Genomic DNA, 15,520 nt, shown 5'->3' on the forward strand with positions numbered 1-15,520 from the left:
TGTGAGGACAGGCTGAGAGAGTTGGGGGGGGGGGGGTCAGCCTGGAGAAGAGAAGGCTCCGGGGAGACCTTGGAGCCCCTTCCAGTCCCTGAAGGGGGCCTACAAGAAAGCTGGGGAGGGGCTGTTTGCAAGGGCATGTAGCCATAGGACGAGGGGCAATGGTTTAAACTAGAGCAGGGCGGGTTTAGATCAGACATTGGGAAGAAGTTCTTTCCACTGAGGGTGGTGAGACACTGGCCCAGGTTGCCCAGAGAGGGGCTGGAGGCCCCATCCCTGGAGACATTCAAGGCCAGGCTGGATGAGGCTCCGAGCAACCTGATCTCGTTGAAGATGTCCCTGCTCACTGCAGGGGGGTTGGACTAGATGGCCTTTAGAGGTCCCTTCCAACCCAGCACGTTCTATGATTCTATGATTCCCGTGGCCAGCCAGGCCAGTACAAGTAAGTTATTCTCTGTTCCTCTTGCTGTAGCTGGACCATTGAAGAACAGAAAATTCAAGACGTGAAGAGACTGGACAAGATGGTGTTTGACTTGACAGCCAGTAGTTTGGTTTTCAAATAAAGCTGGAACTTGAATTTTGTCCGTGTTTTCAGCATTATTACTGTTTTAAGATCTGTGATAGCCTAGTATAGATTATGTCGCTAGCAACATGAAGGGCACGTGAAATGAGGATTCCCTCCTGAGAGATGAGCCCCCTCTTCACTTGCCATCCTTCAGCTCAAACTGGGGCAGTCACTGCGGAGAATAAGCACAGGGAAGATGCTGACAGACTCAGACACCCATGGAAATGGGCAGTTAAATGCACGATGGACAAGACTAGAGGTCTGTTGCTATAGTTCATCTTTATATTTTAAGCGCTAATTTCTTCCACGCCTTCTCCTACTTGATTCTAGTCTGCAAGGTAGATAAATTGTTGTGATGGCTTTATCTAATACATTAAGGGACTGGGACGGCCCTCAGACCAGAGGATCTTCCATTCCTTCTTCCCAACTGGACAGCCTCACATACACCAATAAGTTATTTAAAACTCCCATTTTCTTACATGGCACCAACATGGGAAGTCAGTTACCTTTCCCCAGCTAAATGAGTTATGACTCTAGAAGACTTGCTTTTTCACTCAAATGCTCCTTTGTCTGTTAATTTTCCTTTTCCCCCCCCCACCCCTCTTTTATCTCATTCCTTCCCATGGCCATCTTCATTTAAGCAGCTCTTCACCTCACTCCCCTCTCCAAGCGGTCTTGTTCTGGCTCCTCTTCCTCCTGTCTGCACTCTAACGACATACTAAGTATTCTTCTACTCCTGCATTATTTTTAATTTCCTTCTTTCAAAGTCACTCTTTGTCCTATGCCCTTTCAATCTGCCCTCTGCTCAACTTCCATTCTTTTTTCTCATGACAGCCTACATGCAGCTCACCATCTATTTCCTTAGAATCTGCTGGGTTTTTTCTCCAGGACAACCTTCGTATCAATCTTTTTCATTTTCTTTTCTGGTCATAAAAATCTGTCCTCTGATTCTCTTGCAATTTCAATCTCCTTCCTGTCCATTATTCTTCCCCCAGTAAAACTCTGTACAATTATCTGCCTTCATTCCCCATTCTTTCCCACTGACACCCTTCCAGAAAACGGTTCTGTTTCTCAGGGTGATGCACGCAGCGAGTTGGGACGCCCAGTGCGGTTCTCTTGCTCCTGAAAGAGCCATCAATTCTATTTGCAGGCATTTCACCATATAATAATAGCTATCGAAATAAAGCCGTGGAGAAGCAATCATTTTTGCTTTCATAAGAATAAACACGCATTGTTATCCAAGGCCAATCATATCGCATTAGAGAGTACTAGAGCATTGTGCTCTTGCAGCATCCATCTCTTCACTGTCTCTTCTTCAAAATTATCTCATTTTAAACAATAGCAACGTTTTACAACTCAAACTTTTTCTTTTTGAAAGTGATTTTTTTCTTTTTTTTTTTTTTAATTTTAAATTACTGGAACTGTCTGTTATCTCACAGCAGGACAAGATATATTTAAAGAAAAATACCCCTGTAGTTAGAAAAAGCCTAAGTTATGTTTACCCTGCTAAAACGACCCAGCCCATGGCTCAACCCTTGACCACGGGCCAAGTGGCACGCAGTGGGCACGGCCAGGCTGCTAAAAGCCACCCCTTCCCGAGTGACTCTGCTGTACACTCTGCCCTTGGCCTGAGCCTCTCCAGGACACCGTGTGGCACCCAGGCGCCATGAGCTGTAATTAGGACTTTCTTCTTGTTTTCCCAGTTCAGAGCCTGAAATAATGTCAGGGTTATGTTACAGGCTGGTTACTTTAAACAGCACGAGGCCACGGCTACACACTGTACGTCCTGAAGTGCGGTATAGCATGACGTATGGAGGGACATATGGAGGTCAGCTCAGAAGGTCTTTGAGGACTCTCCTAGGTGGAGAGAGTCAAATATCTCCAGGTGTGATCTTATTCATATAACCTACATGGAGTACCTGAAGCAAATTTTGCTTTTAATTACAGCTAATTACACTTGGGTTCTGTCTTGAAGGCAATCATTTAGTCCCCCCTCTGCTTTCACAACTAACATGCAAGCAACGGGGACAGTCTGAGCACCAGGACCTGCGACCGAAACGAAGACTAAGCTACTGTTCATCAGAGATGAGCCACAACTGTGCTACACACGTAAGGCAGATACCAAACCAACCAGTTTTCCATTAAAGGCCAAGCAAGGGAAAGCTCATACCAAAACTCATTTACTCACCAAGACTGAAAGTCTCCCTCACCTTTTAACTGCGTCCAAAATCAACTGTTTGGAAGAGGCTACGTACAAGTCCATGGTTTCATAAGCTACGCTAAAATTTTAATTCTCCCATAAATGCAATTAGCTTACAGGGAGAAAACGATTAAACAGAAACACTCACCAGCTGCAAAGTTTGAAATGTTCTTAAGGAAAGGCAGTCAACAGAGCTCAGCCTGGGAACCAAACTTCCCATGCGCCCTGAGAGATTGCTGTTGAGTCTGCATTTTTATCCCATGGATAAACGTAAATCAACCCTTTTGAATGTCATAATCCCTCCAATTTATGCATGGTCTACTGCATCTTTTGGGTTTGCATTTAAAACACCACATTGCTTTTACTACTGTGATCTAGGAAATTATCCATGGAAAAAGATTTCTGCATACAGCTGTTTTCTGCAGTGTTGCCGCGTGAGCATTATCAACTTTTAAACATATTTATTTTCAAGCACAGGTGCAGCAAGTGATCTAGCAGCGTTGTGCTACTTACTGAGGTTTCACAAGCATCGTTTTGACAGCCAGTCTATTGAATTGTAAACAAAAAGAGAACAGTGAGGTAAAAATAACGAAGTCCAGGAATCCAGTTTTTAACTGGATTCCATTTCTTCTTGCAGTTGCCTTTATTAAGGGGCAAGTAGTTGACGTGCACACCGCCTTCTCTGCAGGACCACTGCTACCAGGAGAATATCCCACCTACTTCAAAAGGAGATGCCAGCACAGAACAGCTGCACGTTCCGACACGGCAAATTAATTTGTTTTACAAGTACTGTAATACAGATATTTGCTAAGAACCCTCTTTCTTACACAGAAAAACTTTTCTCCGCTGAGGTGATAAGCTCGTTAGCATGGCTGGACTTCATTAGGACAGTGACTCTCGTGAAAATGAATAAAAATTAAAAAAAAACCCCACCAACTCCTAACATTAGTAAACATTTATACACTTTTAAAAAGGTTTTCTTAACAGGTGTTTTCTGAACAGCTCTAGCAATATAAAAACAACAGGAAAGAATCAAGATGAACACAATCAAGAAGTACTCAGTGAAGATTTAACTTAGAAAAATCACCCTCTGATCAATAATTTTGATCAACAATAACCAAAGGGACTTTTATTCCCAAATTTAACAATTCATATGTGGTTCCAAATTATTGCAAGTATCTTTTATGCTTGCAGGTATTCCAAATGCTGTCTGCCTTAGTATGAACTCTACTGGCATCCAGGTTATTAGTGATGATTATATTTGGCTACAGAAGAATAATCATGTTCTGCTCTACCTCCTACACTACCTAATAGGATCTTTCTAGTCAATGACGACACACGAAGCAGGACTAACAACCTTTCAGATATCAGATGGAGAGAGGGGGCAGAACACTGGAAAGTGAGGGAAGCAAAATTACTATGGTAGTATTGCCGAACCTTTATGGACTCTTTCCTGAACACAAACGAAGGATATTATTTAAGAAAATACAACTTTCTGTTACTGTTCAAAAACATTAAATCAAAAATTCTTAAAAACCAATACTCTCAATTATCCTAAGAACAAATACGACATTAAGTGCAGCACATGCATTAGTGCCTTCTCCAATAAAGTAACTCAATCATTTCCAGGCATTCCTCAGCACAAACTCTTGATTTCTAGGGCTACTCCTGTTTCTCATGTCTCAGCTCCTTGGTTTTAAATATTCAGTCCTTTGCTCTGTCACTTCTAGTTGCCAATTTCATACAACACTCAGACTCTGAATTAAAAAGAAAAATAATAATCTAACAGTAATACAACATAGATTTGCTGTAGCAGGCCCCTGGGCAGAATTGGGCCCTAGAATCCATGTTCATATTACAAAGCAGCAAAGGCAGCCTATAAAACACGTGCCTCGTAAAGCATCTTCCCCTTGCTGCCAGCGGCACGGAGAGCTGCACCTGGTGGCACGGCAGCTGAGGCACCCCAGCACCTCCCCGACCCTGGGCTACCGTCCCGATGCACGGTGGCGCTTACACCTTAACTTCTAAGTCTCGAGTTATACTTTACGATTGAGCACAGAATAAGAGAAGTGACAAGTGAAGTTATGCCCCCTCTGCATCCACACATACTTGTATCATCTCCTTTCTATGGTCAGCAGCGGAATATAACAGCCCTTAAATTTCCAATTAAATTCTTGTCATCGTAAGGTTTTTTTTTGCCATCATTTTGAGGAATTGCCATGTTCAGAAATAACACCTTTATTTGCTGAAACCCCCCAAATCATCAGGAATTTTAGCGCTTTAACGCTGTACACAGCTATTCCCCAGCCTAGCAGCCGTGCCTATTAAGCCTACTACATTGACAGTTCATGAACTAAAATAGCGCTTAAAGTGATTAATGATAACTATAACACAGGCACATTTCCGAGTCTGTAGATAACACAGCTATATGACTAGAGAAACAGAAACGAGTAAAGACTGAGTTTCAGTTAGTAAACAGCATTTTTACAGAGTTAATAATTCGGTTCTGGCACAAAACAATAAAAAAACAACTTAAATTTGAGACTGACATGGCACCAAAATTAAGTCTGTTAGATGCACAGGTGATCTTGCTGATGTTACATGACCACGACACATGTGACACAGTGATCTGGATATCGGACACTTGTCAGTTCTTGTATTTTGTTTCCCTTGCTTTTCTCAGCTTTGGAATAAGACGCAGTTTTGGTGTTTGACACTTAACTCACCACTGCATAGCTCGGGATTTGTGACCCCCACGTGGCAATCATGAACAAATAGTCAGGGGCAGGACTTGTCTTGAAATAAGGAGATAGGTAAAAAAACCCATCAACAGGAGAAAAAAAAATTAAAATGCTTTGATTCTTTGGATTTTATTTTACTGGATTTATTACAAATACCCACAAAAATATTCCTGTGCCATGTATAATGTCTTCTCAAACTCTATATAGTTCACAAATGGTATTACAACTAGTAAGACTAGTGTACGTCAGCGTTATACTACTGCAAAGGACTATACACTGCCATTTAACTTACGTCTATGATCATGCATAGCTGGATATGGAACAATTTTTAAGGATGGATACCTAGAGTAAAGCTCTTTAAAGAAATTCGTAGGCATTTGAAGATGAGTCCAACTCACAGCTCTCTTACGTCAATGACCGTACTCATACTGTCCAGCTTCGGGCCTGTAACATAAGCAGCTGGACCTGCTTCCACCTTTTGAAGCTCCAAGCAAGGCACAAATTGAGCTGAGGTGCCCCAAACAGCCCTTTGGATGACCTTTTATTTTGCTACTGAGCGTATACAGAGCTTCGGGAGAACCAATGGCTGACAGAGCCAGCTGTAAAGAGAACACAAAGCTGAGGGATGTGAAGTTTCCCTAGGAAGCCTGATTTTCAGAGGTGCCAAGTCATCTTTTGATGCCTAAATACGTATCTGCTCTCCCTGAAAAATGCGATTTGAACACCATAAAGAGATTGTTCATTACCACTACCCTTAAAAGGTGGGATTACTGTACTTTTATCCTAAATTCCCTTATTTGGATTGAGTTCAGAATACCTGTATTATCACAGTAGCACGAATAACACTTACATTCACAACAGACTCCTTGAATTTGATGTGAAGCCTGTAATTAGAAAGTGCAATGATGGCATCCTCCGCTCGTCCCACGTACTCCGTACTCTCACCATGAAGTTCAATGAATGGGACCTTCGGAATGGGAAGAAAAATCTTTCAGAAACCATTTACCAAAAATAATGTACCTCCTGTGAGCACACATTCAAGCACACAACATCATAAAAGCAAAGTGAAACACTGCTGAGACTTCAGCCTGGCTATTACTGCCTAAGAAGGAAAGTCTTGGGTAAGGTTGGTTCAGAGGCTAATTGTAGCCTTCTTTTTTAAACAATTCCTCATTTTCTTTTAATTTTCCTGAGTAGTAAGTGCTTGGTCAGGGAAAACAATGAATTTTTATGAAACATCTGAGGAAAATATCCTCACATTTTGGCAAGCAGTCTGACCAACCCCTTGACTTATGCTCTCGCTCCTTACTTAATGGAGCGGCATTTCCATAATGTTATTAAATTCATCCTAAAGTGGGCAAAACATAAGATGAATAATCTGTGCTACTGGTTCCCAATATCCACTAAACAACCTCAGGTAACCAGCTTAGACTGCATAATTGCTACACAGATGAAGTCAGTTGGACAAATCATACTTTTTGCTTCATATTTCTCACTGCAAAGATGAAAATGCACAACATGCTGCTGTTTTATAAAGTTGGAAAACCTGCACTCATATGACATTGCAGATAAAAGTTACAACTGTTTAATTAAAAATGTGACTTAAGCCCAATTTAGCTGAGCTGGGTGAAAAGTGTAAACGCTCAACTTGAAAATAATCTGGTTTTACACCAACTTAGCTTAAATCGATTAAAAATGTTTTCTATTAAAATGAAATACCTCTTCAGCTGATAGAAGAGCGTCTACATGGATAAGTCATTTGAAACAAGGAACTTTGGAAAATTAAGAAACCAAGTAATACCCATTTTGTGCAACATAAGACTTTTGGCTTCTCAGTAACAGGAAGGAACAGTAGTATTTAACTAGCTTAGTATTTTTTTAAAAAACAAAGTTCTAAACTATGGAATAAAACCTAGCACTTGAAATTACTACACAAGTAATTTTTCAGACACGCTAAGGAAACTCTCGTGCTATAATGCACAAGCTCTCCGTCCTAGCAACAGCACATGAGTATTTAAAAAGAAAACTTGTTCCTCTTATCACTGTGATGAACTGCAAATGAAAATTCTATGGGAGAGGCCAGAGAACACCCAGGTCAACTAGAGATGTTGTCATCTTAACTGGCAAGGAGCAGCGTGGTGATTACCTGAAGGTTCTCATCCTCTCGGATCAGCTGCTTCCTGGGAAAAATCTGATTAGCCTGGATGCATTCAAGGCTGTGCTGAGTCTCTTCATCCTGAGAAACAAAGCGTCACAGTTAACCTCGGCATCGTCACTGCTGCCGCCTTCACCACCCAGCAAGCTAGCAACGAAAACCTCAGCCAGCACGGACTGCCGAGACAGTTCAGGTAGCAGTAACTTACTAAACTTTCAAAGACAAGCACTCAAACAACTAAATACGATATTAGAAACGGGTTTCCTTCCCGCTGCTTGATTACTGAAGTGATAAATAAAAAAAAAAAGAGAGACATGTAATAGCATAAGGAAGAAAGCATTAGCCTAGCCTAGTCTAGCACTACACTTAAAATTCAACAACCCCACACGTAAACATGAACTCTCTAATGTTTATCAGCTTTTAGCCTATTCTGCTCTGTAACAGACCCTACAAACCCCTTTCGCTTACCATGACAGGCCCTGGATAGGAGGAGAAATCCTCGTCTTTACTCACAATACTTCGAGGCTCTTCTTCACTTATTAAAATCTAGAAAACCAGAAAAGTATAACAATGAAGTTGAATTCATTTTTTTTTTTAGCAAACAGATACAGATTAACTTTTAAAGACTGAGAATTCAGCTGTTAGAAAACAGCAAGCAAACAGTAATTATGAAAAGATGAAATCCATATAAACTAACTCTCCTGAGAGACAGAATTGTTTCAAAATGTGTCTGGCTCCTTCTGTTCATTCTAAAAAATCATCTTGGAATGTACTGCTGGGAGAATACCCATCTGAATGCAGCAATTAGACCACTGTTTATATAATTTAAATTAAAACACGTTCATTTTTCTAGCTCACCCTGAGTTTTCTCCCAAATCATCTGCAGATGGTGAATCACAAATACATAGGTTATAAAACCAAAGGGATCGTAGAGATCATTTGGTCTGATTTGTTAGGTAACACAGGCTGATGGATCCTTCTGAAGTTATCTCGTTTCAACCGTGGCACATGAATTAGAATTCATATACGGATAAAATTCCTCATTTTATAGTTATGACTCATTTTCTACATCCATGGACGTATCAAAATACCCATTTTCTTGCACTGCCCTTTCCAAGAGCTCCAGATCACTAACTGTCTAACAACCCCCCGATCTTCAATAATCTGCAAATTTTCTGGAAATATTAAAGAGTCTTGAAGTTTATGCAGTTGACTCTATTAGGAAATTAATGATGGAAGTGAATATAGGAGTTACAATCTGATTTGGAGATTTACCTTACATTCAATTTTTTAAATTCAGCTAGGTTCTTCCCTTTTTGGGGGAAAAAAAAAAAAGGATCAGTTCAGGGATTTTATGGGTTTTCCAGTCTACAGTAGATACATCAGTTCATATGTCACCTTACTTATAAATATAGTTCAAATTAGCTGTGTTGTGGTTGACAGAGAAAACCACTTTGAGTCCATCAGCTCACAGACAAGCCACCACTGCAGGAATCACAGAATTGCTGAGGTTGGAAGGGACCTGTAAGATCAAGTCCAACCTTTAACCTACCCTGTAGATTCTACAGAACATTTACAAAGGGAAAAGGAGCAGCAGACGCACGTATTCTGAAACTAAAACATCCCACTCAACGTCCCCCATCTAAAAATGATCAATGAGAAGAAAGCATTGCGCTGTCCTCAAAACCTCTGTTAAAAAAAAAGACTTTTTTTTATTGTGATGTTCCTAATGTCCCCAGAGCAGGGGAAAAATAGCATACAAAAGCTTGCAAATTGGTTCCAAATCACACAGCTTGCAGAAGGGTGTGTGTGTGTGTGTATTTATATATTTTTATATACGTGATATATATATAAAAGGAGGAAATTATGAGCAGAATTGAGCTGGAACTGCCACAATTTCACTAAAAACTAATGCAAAAAGTAGATATAAAATCCCAATTTCAAACAGACAAGAAAAAAAAAACCAAAACTAGAAGACTCGACAGAAGCCTGAATCCATCAACTATGGAAACTGATACGGAAAAATAAAAAAACAGCACAGCAATTTCCATGCCTGCAAGAACAACGGAGAGTAGGAGCATTCTTTTAAGTTCTCAGAAACAAAGGAAATCTAGAAATGCTATCTACCAACAGCAAGATGAAGATAATATTATTGTTAATATTGGTTTTAAAAAGGCAGAATTATTGATCATTTTGTTTCAAAAGCAGCAGAGAAGAAAGATGGCTCATATGTAACCCACGCTGCAACTGATGAGAACATGCAAAGAATCAAAGCAATGATTAAAGCTAAAAAGGCCATAAACTCATCAGGTTCGATCTTTAACATAAAATTCCAACCCTTGCATTCAAAACAAGAGCTTGTGCTGGCTTCCAGCATGACTTGGTATTTTACGTAGGTTGTGTTTGGGTACACTTATCTTCCAAGCCCACGTCTACTCTTGACTTGAAGATACCAAGAAAGGAGGAGTTCAGCAGTTCTTGCGAACGCGTCTGATTCCAGCTTCTAACCTTTGGGTCTCGCTGTGTGTTTTTCAGAGTACGTGATGCACCGTTCTCCTTGATCGACAAGATTTAAAAAGTGAGCCTCCTGCTCAATCAAATTTAAGACGACGGCTGGCTAAGCAACGGGCTTATTTGTCCAGTCAACCTCTGTCTTACAGCTCATCCATCAAGAAAGGCGCAGACTGGATTAACTTTGCGGTCTATCCTGAGATAATGAAGACTAATGATTCAAGAGAAGATGGGTTTCAAAACTGTGAGGTTTACACAAATCGCCTTCTCCACCCTTAAAATAATGATAAGCTTACGCGTTCAGCTGTCAGGTCTACAGCCAGCCAGAAAAGTGATGGAGAGTCAGGGCCTATTTATATTCATATAAACAACCACTTTTGAGGAGGACACCTCGGGTACCGTCTCTGCAGGCTGCTGGAGGCGGCTGTTGGCACCACCGCCTTCTGCAGCCTCCTCACCAGTCCCAACTCTGCTTTTCCAGAACAGCAGCCACTGTTAAAGTCATTAAGACCAAGCATTTCCAGATCAATTCATCTAGACAACTTACGCACAACTTGACCAAAGCTTTAAACATTGACAGCAAAGCCTTCTGAATAGAAAAAAGAAACCCAACCCTAACTTTGCTATTTCAGAAAATTCTTTCAACTTCAAGCAGAATTATCAAAGAAACACAGACCTAATTAAAAAGATGAGCTTTATTACAAATCTAAAGCATGCTTAGTATTGCTGAGGAAAAGTTTTCATACATTAGGCACTGTGCTGTCGCAAAACTGTTCTTTTATATTTCAGCTTGATTAGATATATTTATTTTTAAAGTTTACCATATAGCCATCTACATGACGGTTACGCTACACGATGGAACAGGCTGCCCAGGGAAGGGGCGGAATCGCCACCCCTGAAGGTATTTAAAAGCCGGGCAGACGCAGTGCTGAGGGAGATGGCTTACTGGTGGGTTTGGCAGTGTTGGGTTGATGGTTGGACTCGATCTTAAAGGTCTCTTCCAACCTAGATGATTCTGTGATAATAAAAGAACTATTAGCTTGGAGAATTAGCTCTTTTAGAAGTGTTTTACAGTTGTGCTCCTAAAATCCAGCAGGAACAATGAGTGGAGACTATCCAAATTACTGCAGAACAAGTTTCTTACTCTAATTGCTGCATTCAGCTGCAAAACAACTTCTATCACACTACTGTGGCTTTTTACATGAATGTGAGAATCTTCCTTTTGAAGGTGAATTTTGGGAAAGCTGTGTGAAAAAAAGTGTGCTGGATTCAGTTTTAATCAGGATTATCAGATGTAAACTGTGATGTTGCCAAGATAAATGGTAGAAGAACCTATAGGACTGGTTCTAAAACAAATAGTTTGCATGCTCACGCTGCTTCTAGGTATTAGTGAAACGCTTCAACTTAAATGCCACTACACCAAAGTACTTTTAAAAATTGCTGGCAAAACCAGCAAGAAAAGCTGAATTGTTAGAATGAAGTTCACTGATCTGACAGACAGTGAATATTACTGAAAGAAAGAATTAATTTCCTATCATGTCAACAAGCTGATCCCAGTCCCTTCATGATCACCGGATTGAGCCCAAGGGGAAGGAAACGCAGCACTGGGAGCAGGGATGGGGATCACACGCTATTCTCATACTGAGATTGTGTGAATGAACTCTGAAGCTACACCTGCAATCTCAATTTCATTCTACACCAGAGCTTTCTACTCCATTTCCATCCGTACGTTTAGCAAACTCCTCCAGGTTAGTCATGTGAACAGAAAAAAGGACCCCCGTGCCTGTGTGTAAGGGGAAGTGTGACCCCCACTTGACGAGCCTGCCCTAGCGGCCAGGAGCAGGAGGACATTCTGCGTACTGCGAACCCCAACAAGCCACTCCACTTAGTTTCACCCATGATAATTAACACACCGTGCTACTTTGAAGGACAGCTTGGTACAGAGCGAGACTAGCGCAAACTGGCTGAAGAAACCCGTTCTCAAGTTGACCCGTACCATCTTTTTTGATTAGTGGCAGAGCAGAATCAGAATTCTCATTTTGCTTAACTGCAGCTGGCAAATAATCAGCAATTCCATGGCAGTAAAAAAAGCCTTCCCAGAAATGAAATGGAAATGTTCAAACACAGCTTAGATAAAGACGGACCAAGAAAAGATCTTCATAAGCCTCAAGTTTGGGCTCCCACTTATAAATAGGGTCACATATAAATAGGAGATAGCTTGTAAATACTGTAGCAAAACTTGTTTTTATTGGTAGAAATAACATTTATTTCCTTCGGGACTGAGGCCAAAAAAGGTTATGTTATCAACTTACTGTGCTGCCCTTTCAACTGTACTTTCACAGATATTAAATTACACCAAAAAAAGAGGTTAGTCATGTTAATTCTCCATCCTTATGTTCTGCTTGAAAGGATAAGTGATTAGCAAAGGTTGTAACCTCAGACTCTTGTTCAGCCAGTACGGGAACATCTTAATTACCTTTCGTTTCAGATGTGCCTTCTGGTCTAAATTATGTACATAATCAAGACTAGCAATAACCATCTGTTTTGCCACTGATTCTAAACAAAAAAGATTATCTAACTAAAGCATCGTTTAAATTCCTATATATTTAAACGTAGTTGGACTTAGAGCAAGGAAAAAGGAAAACTGGAGGTGAAAAATGAAGTACCCAAGTGTTTCACTTTCTTCCCCTGCCTCCCTGTCTAGATCCTGAACTCAATTTATTTTAGTATCAAAATCAAATTGTGTTGACCCTCAGTCTCAGAACGCAGCTATTCACATACTGTGTCACAGTTGCCCTGTAAGAGTTTTACATAGGCATCCAAAGGTTCTGACAAAGAAGCATCAGAAAATTTAAGCGTGAAATATTCAAGAATGTGACCTGGCTTTTGCAAAAAGATGCTTCTGTTACAAAGTGAAAACACTTCTTCCCCTTTCACAGGTGGAAGGAAATTATTCTGAGATAAGGATAAACAGTTAGTTTCCCACGTTTCAGTCCCTGACAGCAAGGTTTCCCCTCCTTCCTGGCACCACATGTAGAAGTAACCAAAGAGCTTTGCTAAGGGTTTACTGGGGAAGCAGCTGACAATATGGGCATTTACACGTTACTCTGGAACAGGAGCAGGACAGACAAAGAATCACGTTCGAAGATTCTGTGCACAACAAAGCATCAAAAGTAATCTTTTTCTTATAATTAAAGGTTGCAAATCTCAAGTAAAATATAGATTTTTGTCTAACATCTTGGAAAATACTTTATTTAATTAAGAGAGTAATCAATGACAACTGTAGAACCCACCATCACCAAGCAGCTCGTCTTATCAAAATAATATGCTTACCAAAGAATACCAGATAATAAAACAGTCTGTGTCGTCCCAGAAAGTTTCAGATGATACTCTTCCGATACTTCACATTGGCAACTGCAAATAAAAAGACAGTACTTTAAAACACGAGCCTTTGGTTGAAAAAAAAAAAAACAAACAAAAAACCCCACACTTTTTACATAGCCAGCAACTTATGGAATAAACTCAACTTTAGGCTAGTTTGTCTTAATTAAAGAGGAAAAGTAAAAAGAACTAACTGCTTTGTAAGTCAGCTACTGAGATCTTAATATGCCCAAAGAGGGAATGTAGCGAGCGGACTCCGACAGGTGCACACGTGCTGGTTAAGGTCTCTCTTCTGGTAGGGAACAGTTCAGGAATTGTGTCCACAAAGCAGTTCAAGTTTTTTTTAAACTTCTTTGGTATGCAGAAGTGGAAAAAAACATATTCCTTATCACTACAAACTACAGGAAAGCCCTTGTATAGAGGAACCAACTGGTTTTGTACTAATCTTCAAAAGTGTCTTAATTTTATGCCAAAAATAGCTTTTTTGCCCGCCAAGAAAGCAGATGAGTACCCCTAAATACTGGTTATTGCCTAAGTACTTTTGGGCAAAGCTGCAAGAAAGCCAAGGTGAGCAGCAATGCTCATATAATACCGTTCCTCCCCAGCTTTATCTTTCCAACTTTCTAAGTGCTGTACAATTATTTCCTAAAAAAAAATACATTTAAGTATTTTGTCGCAAATATACATTTGTCAAAAAAACTTATACAGGTAAAACATCTGATCTGCCTCATTCTTATACCGTCCCTTCAGCAGGGACGGCTGCTATGGCGACTGAACTGCTCCAACAGCTCGAGACCTGTGGGACACCAACTTCTATGTTAAAACACCCAAACCCTAAACCCAACCGTTCCTAGAGCACACAAACAGCCAAACCGATAGAATACCACTCCCTTGCATCCAGGGGACCAGAAGATTTGCTCTTCGTAATAACTTGGAAGTCATCCCAATAGCACGCTGCATACGTACGCGCCTGAGAAGCCAAACTTATATAAACGTACAATGCTGCTGCTCAAAGTAGTTTGCTTGTGCTCTGATGTGCCACAACTAGTGATAATTTTCACATTCTCGTCCGTTAAAAAAAAAAAATCCCTATTTTGCATTTATTATGTCCCTTAGTTTATGGCTTGTAACAGGAAAAAATAAGAAATACTTTTGGTAGGCAAAAAAGGATATATAGTTTTAAGATTAACACAGTAGAAAGAGATAGTTTAAAAAGCACAAGCGCATCAAGCAAAAGAAATTCTAATATTTCACACGGTGGACACACTTTTAGGGAATCTCATACGGATCTACATTCAGCTATTTAAAAAAACCTGTAAGATGAGGATGCTCTGCTTTAACAGAAAACACCCCATGAATGACCACAGCTGCAAAAACCTCAGCTAATCACAAATTAGAATTTTCTAAAATAGTTTCTAAAAGCAACATTTGGTTACCTGCAACAGAGGTCAACCTCTTCTGATTTTAAACTCTCTCTCAACCAAGAAGCCAAAACGCCAGTTCCAATGGCTTTACGGGTTGCCAATTCAATATGGCACAGGGAGCAGAGGACAGGAGTTTTACTTTGAGGTATCGGCTCGATCAAGCAACAAGTTCAACATTAGAGCCGCCCGGGTGGACAAAGTCACCTTTGACGGGAACGCTCAGCGAGCTTATTGAACAAACAAAATAAGGTACGAAGGCAAGCTATGCAACCCTAGAACAACGCTCTTCAGAGACAGTTTTCTGGCCACGTCCTCGCTTTTATAAAGGCGAGATACACATTTAGGGTAGCGGGAGGTAAACTTATTTTGTGTGGTTTAGGTCCAAGAAAAAAAAAAAAACACACACAAAACACCCAAAAAACAGACCTTCACAAAATCTGCAACAAGCTTTTTACTGAATTTAATGAGGTTTGGAAGAAGCCACTGAATCTCCAGAGCGTTGCAGAGAAGTTTAAAAACAGGAGAAAAATGTTCCAATATAAGCAT

At 40.4% G+C, this 15,520-nt stretch overlaps 1 protein-coding gene across 9 annotated transcripts in view; it reads right to left on the minus strand.

Moving 5' to 3' along the window:
- MTMR3 (myotubularin related protein 3) overlaps positions 1-15,520 on the minus strand; it is an 84,844-nt gene that overhangs the window by 38,988 nt on the left and 30,336 nt on the right. For 7 of the 9 annotated variants that reach the window (XM_074606043.1, XM_074606042.1, XM_074606041.1 and 4 more), the window contains 4 exons: positions 13,503-13,583; positions 8,127-8,204; positions 7,650-7,739; positions 6,354-6,470 (listed from right to left, as the gene is read on the minus strand). In XM_074606043.1, the coding sequence (XP_074462144.1) occupies positions 6,354-6,470; positions 7,650-7,739; positions 8,127-8,129 (210 nt within the window). In that variant the 5' untranslated portion in view covers positions 8,130-8,204; positions 13,503-13,583. Of the gene's footprint in view, positions 1-6,353; positions 6,471-7,649; positions 7,740-8,126; positions 8,205-13,502; positions 13,584-13,744; positions 14,500-15,520 lie in introns of those variants that run through there. The other 2 variants (XM_074606040.1, XM_074606044.1) reach the window with 2 other exon arrangements.

The sequence above is a fragment of the Larus michahellis genome, chromosome 13 (genome assembly GCF_964199755.1).
Source record: "Larus michahellis chromosome 13, bLarMic1.1, whole genome shotgun sequence".
In the NCBI taxonomy this organism is placed as follows: domain Eukaryota; kingdom Metazoa; phylum Chordata; class Aves; order Charadriiformes; family Laridae; genus Larus; species Larus michahellis.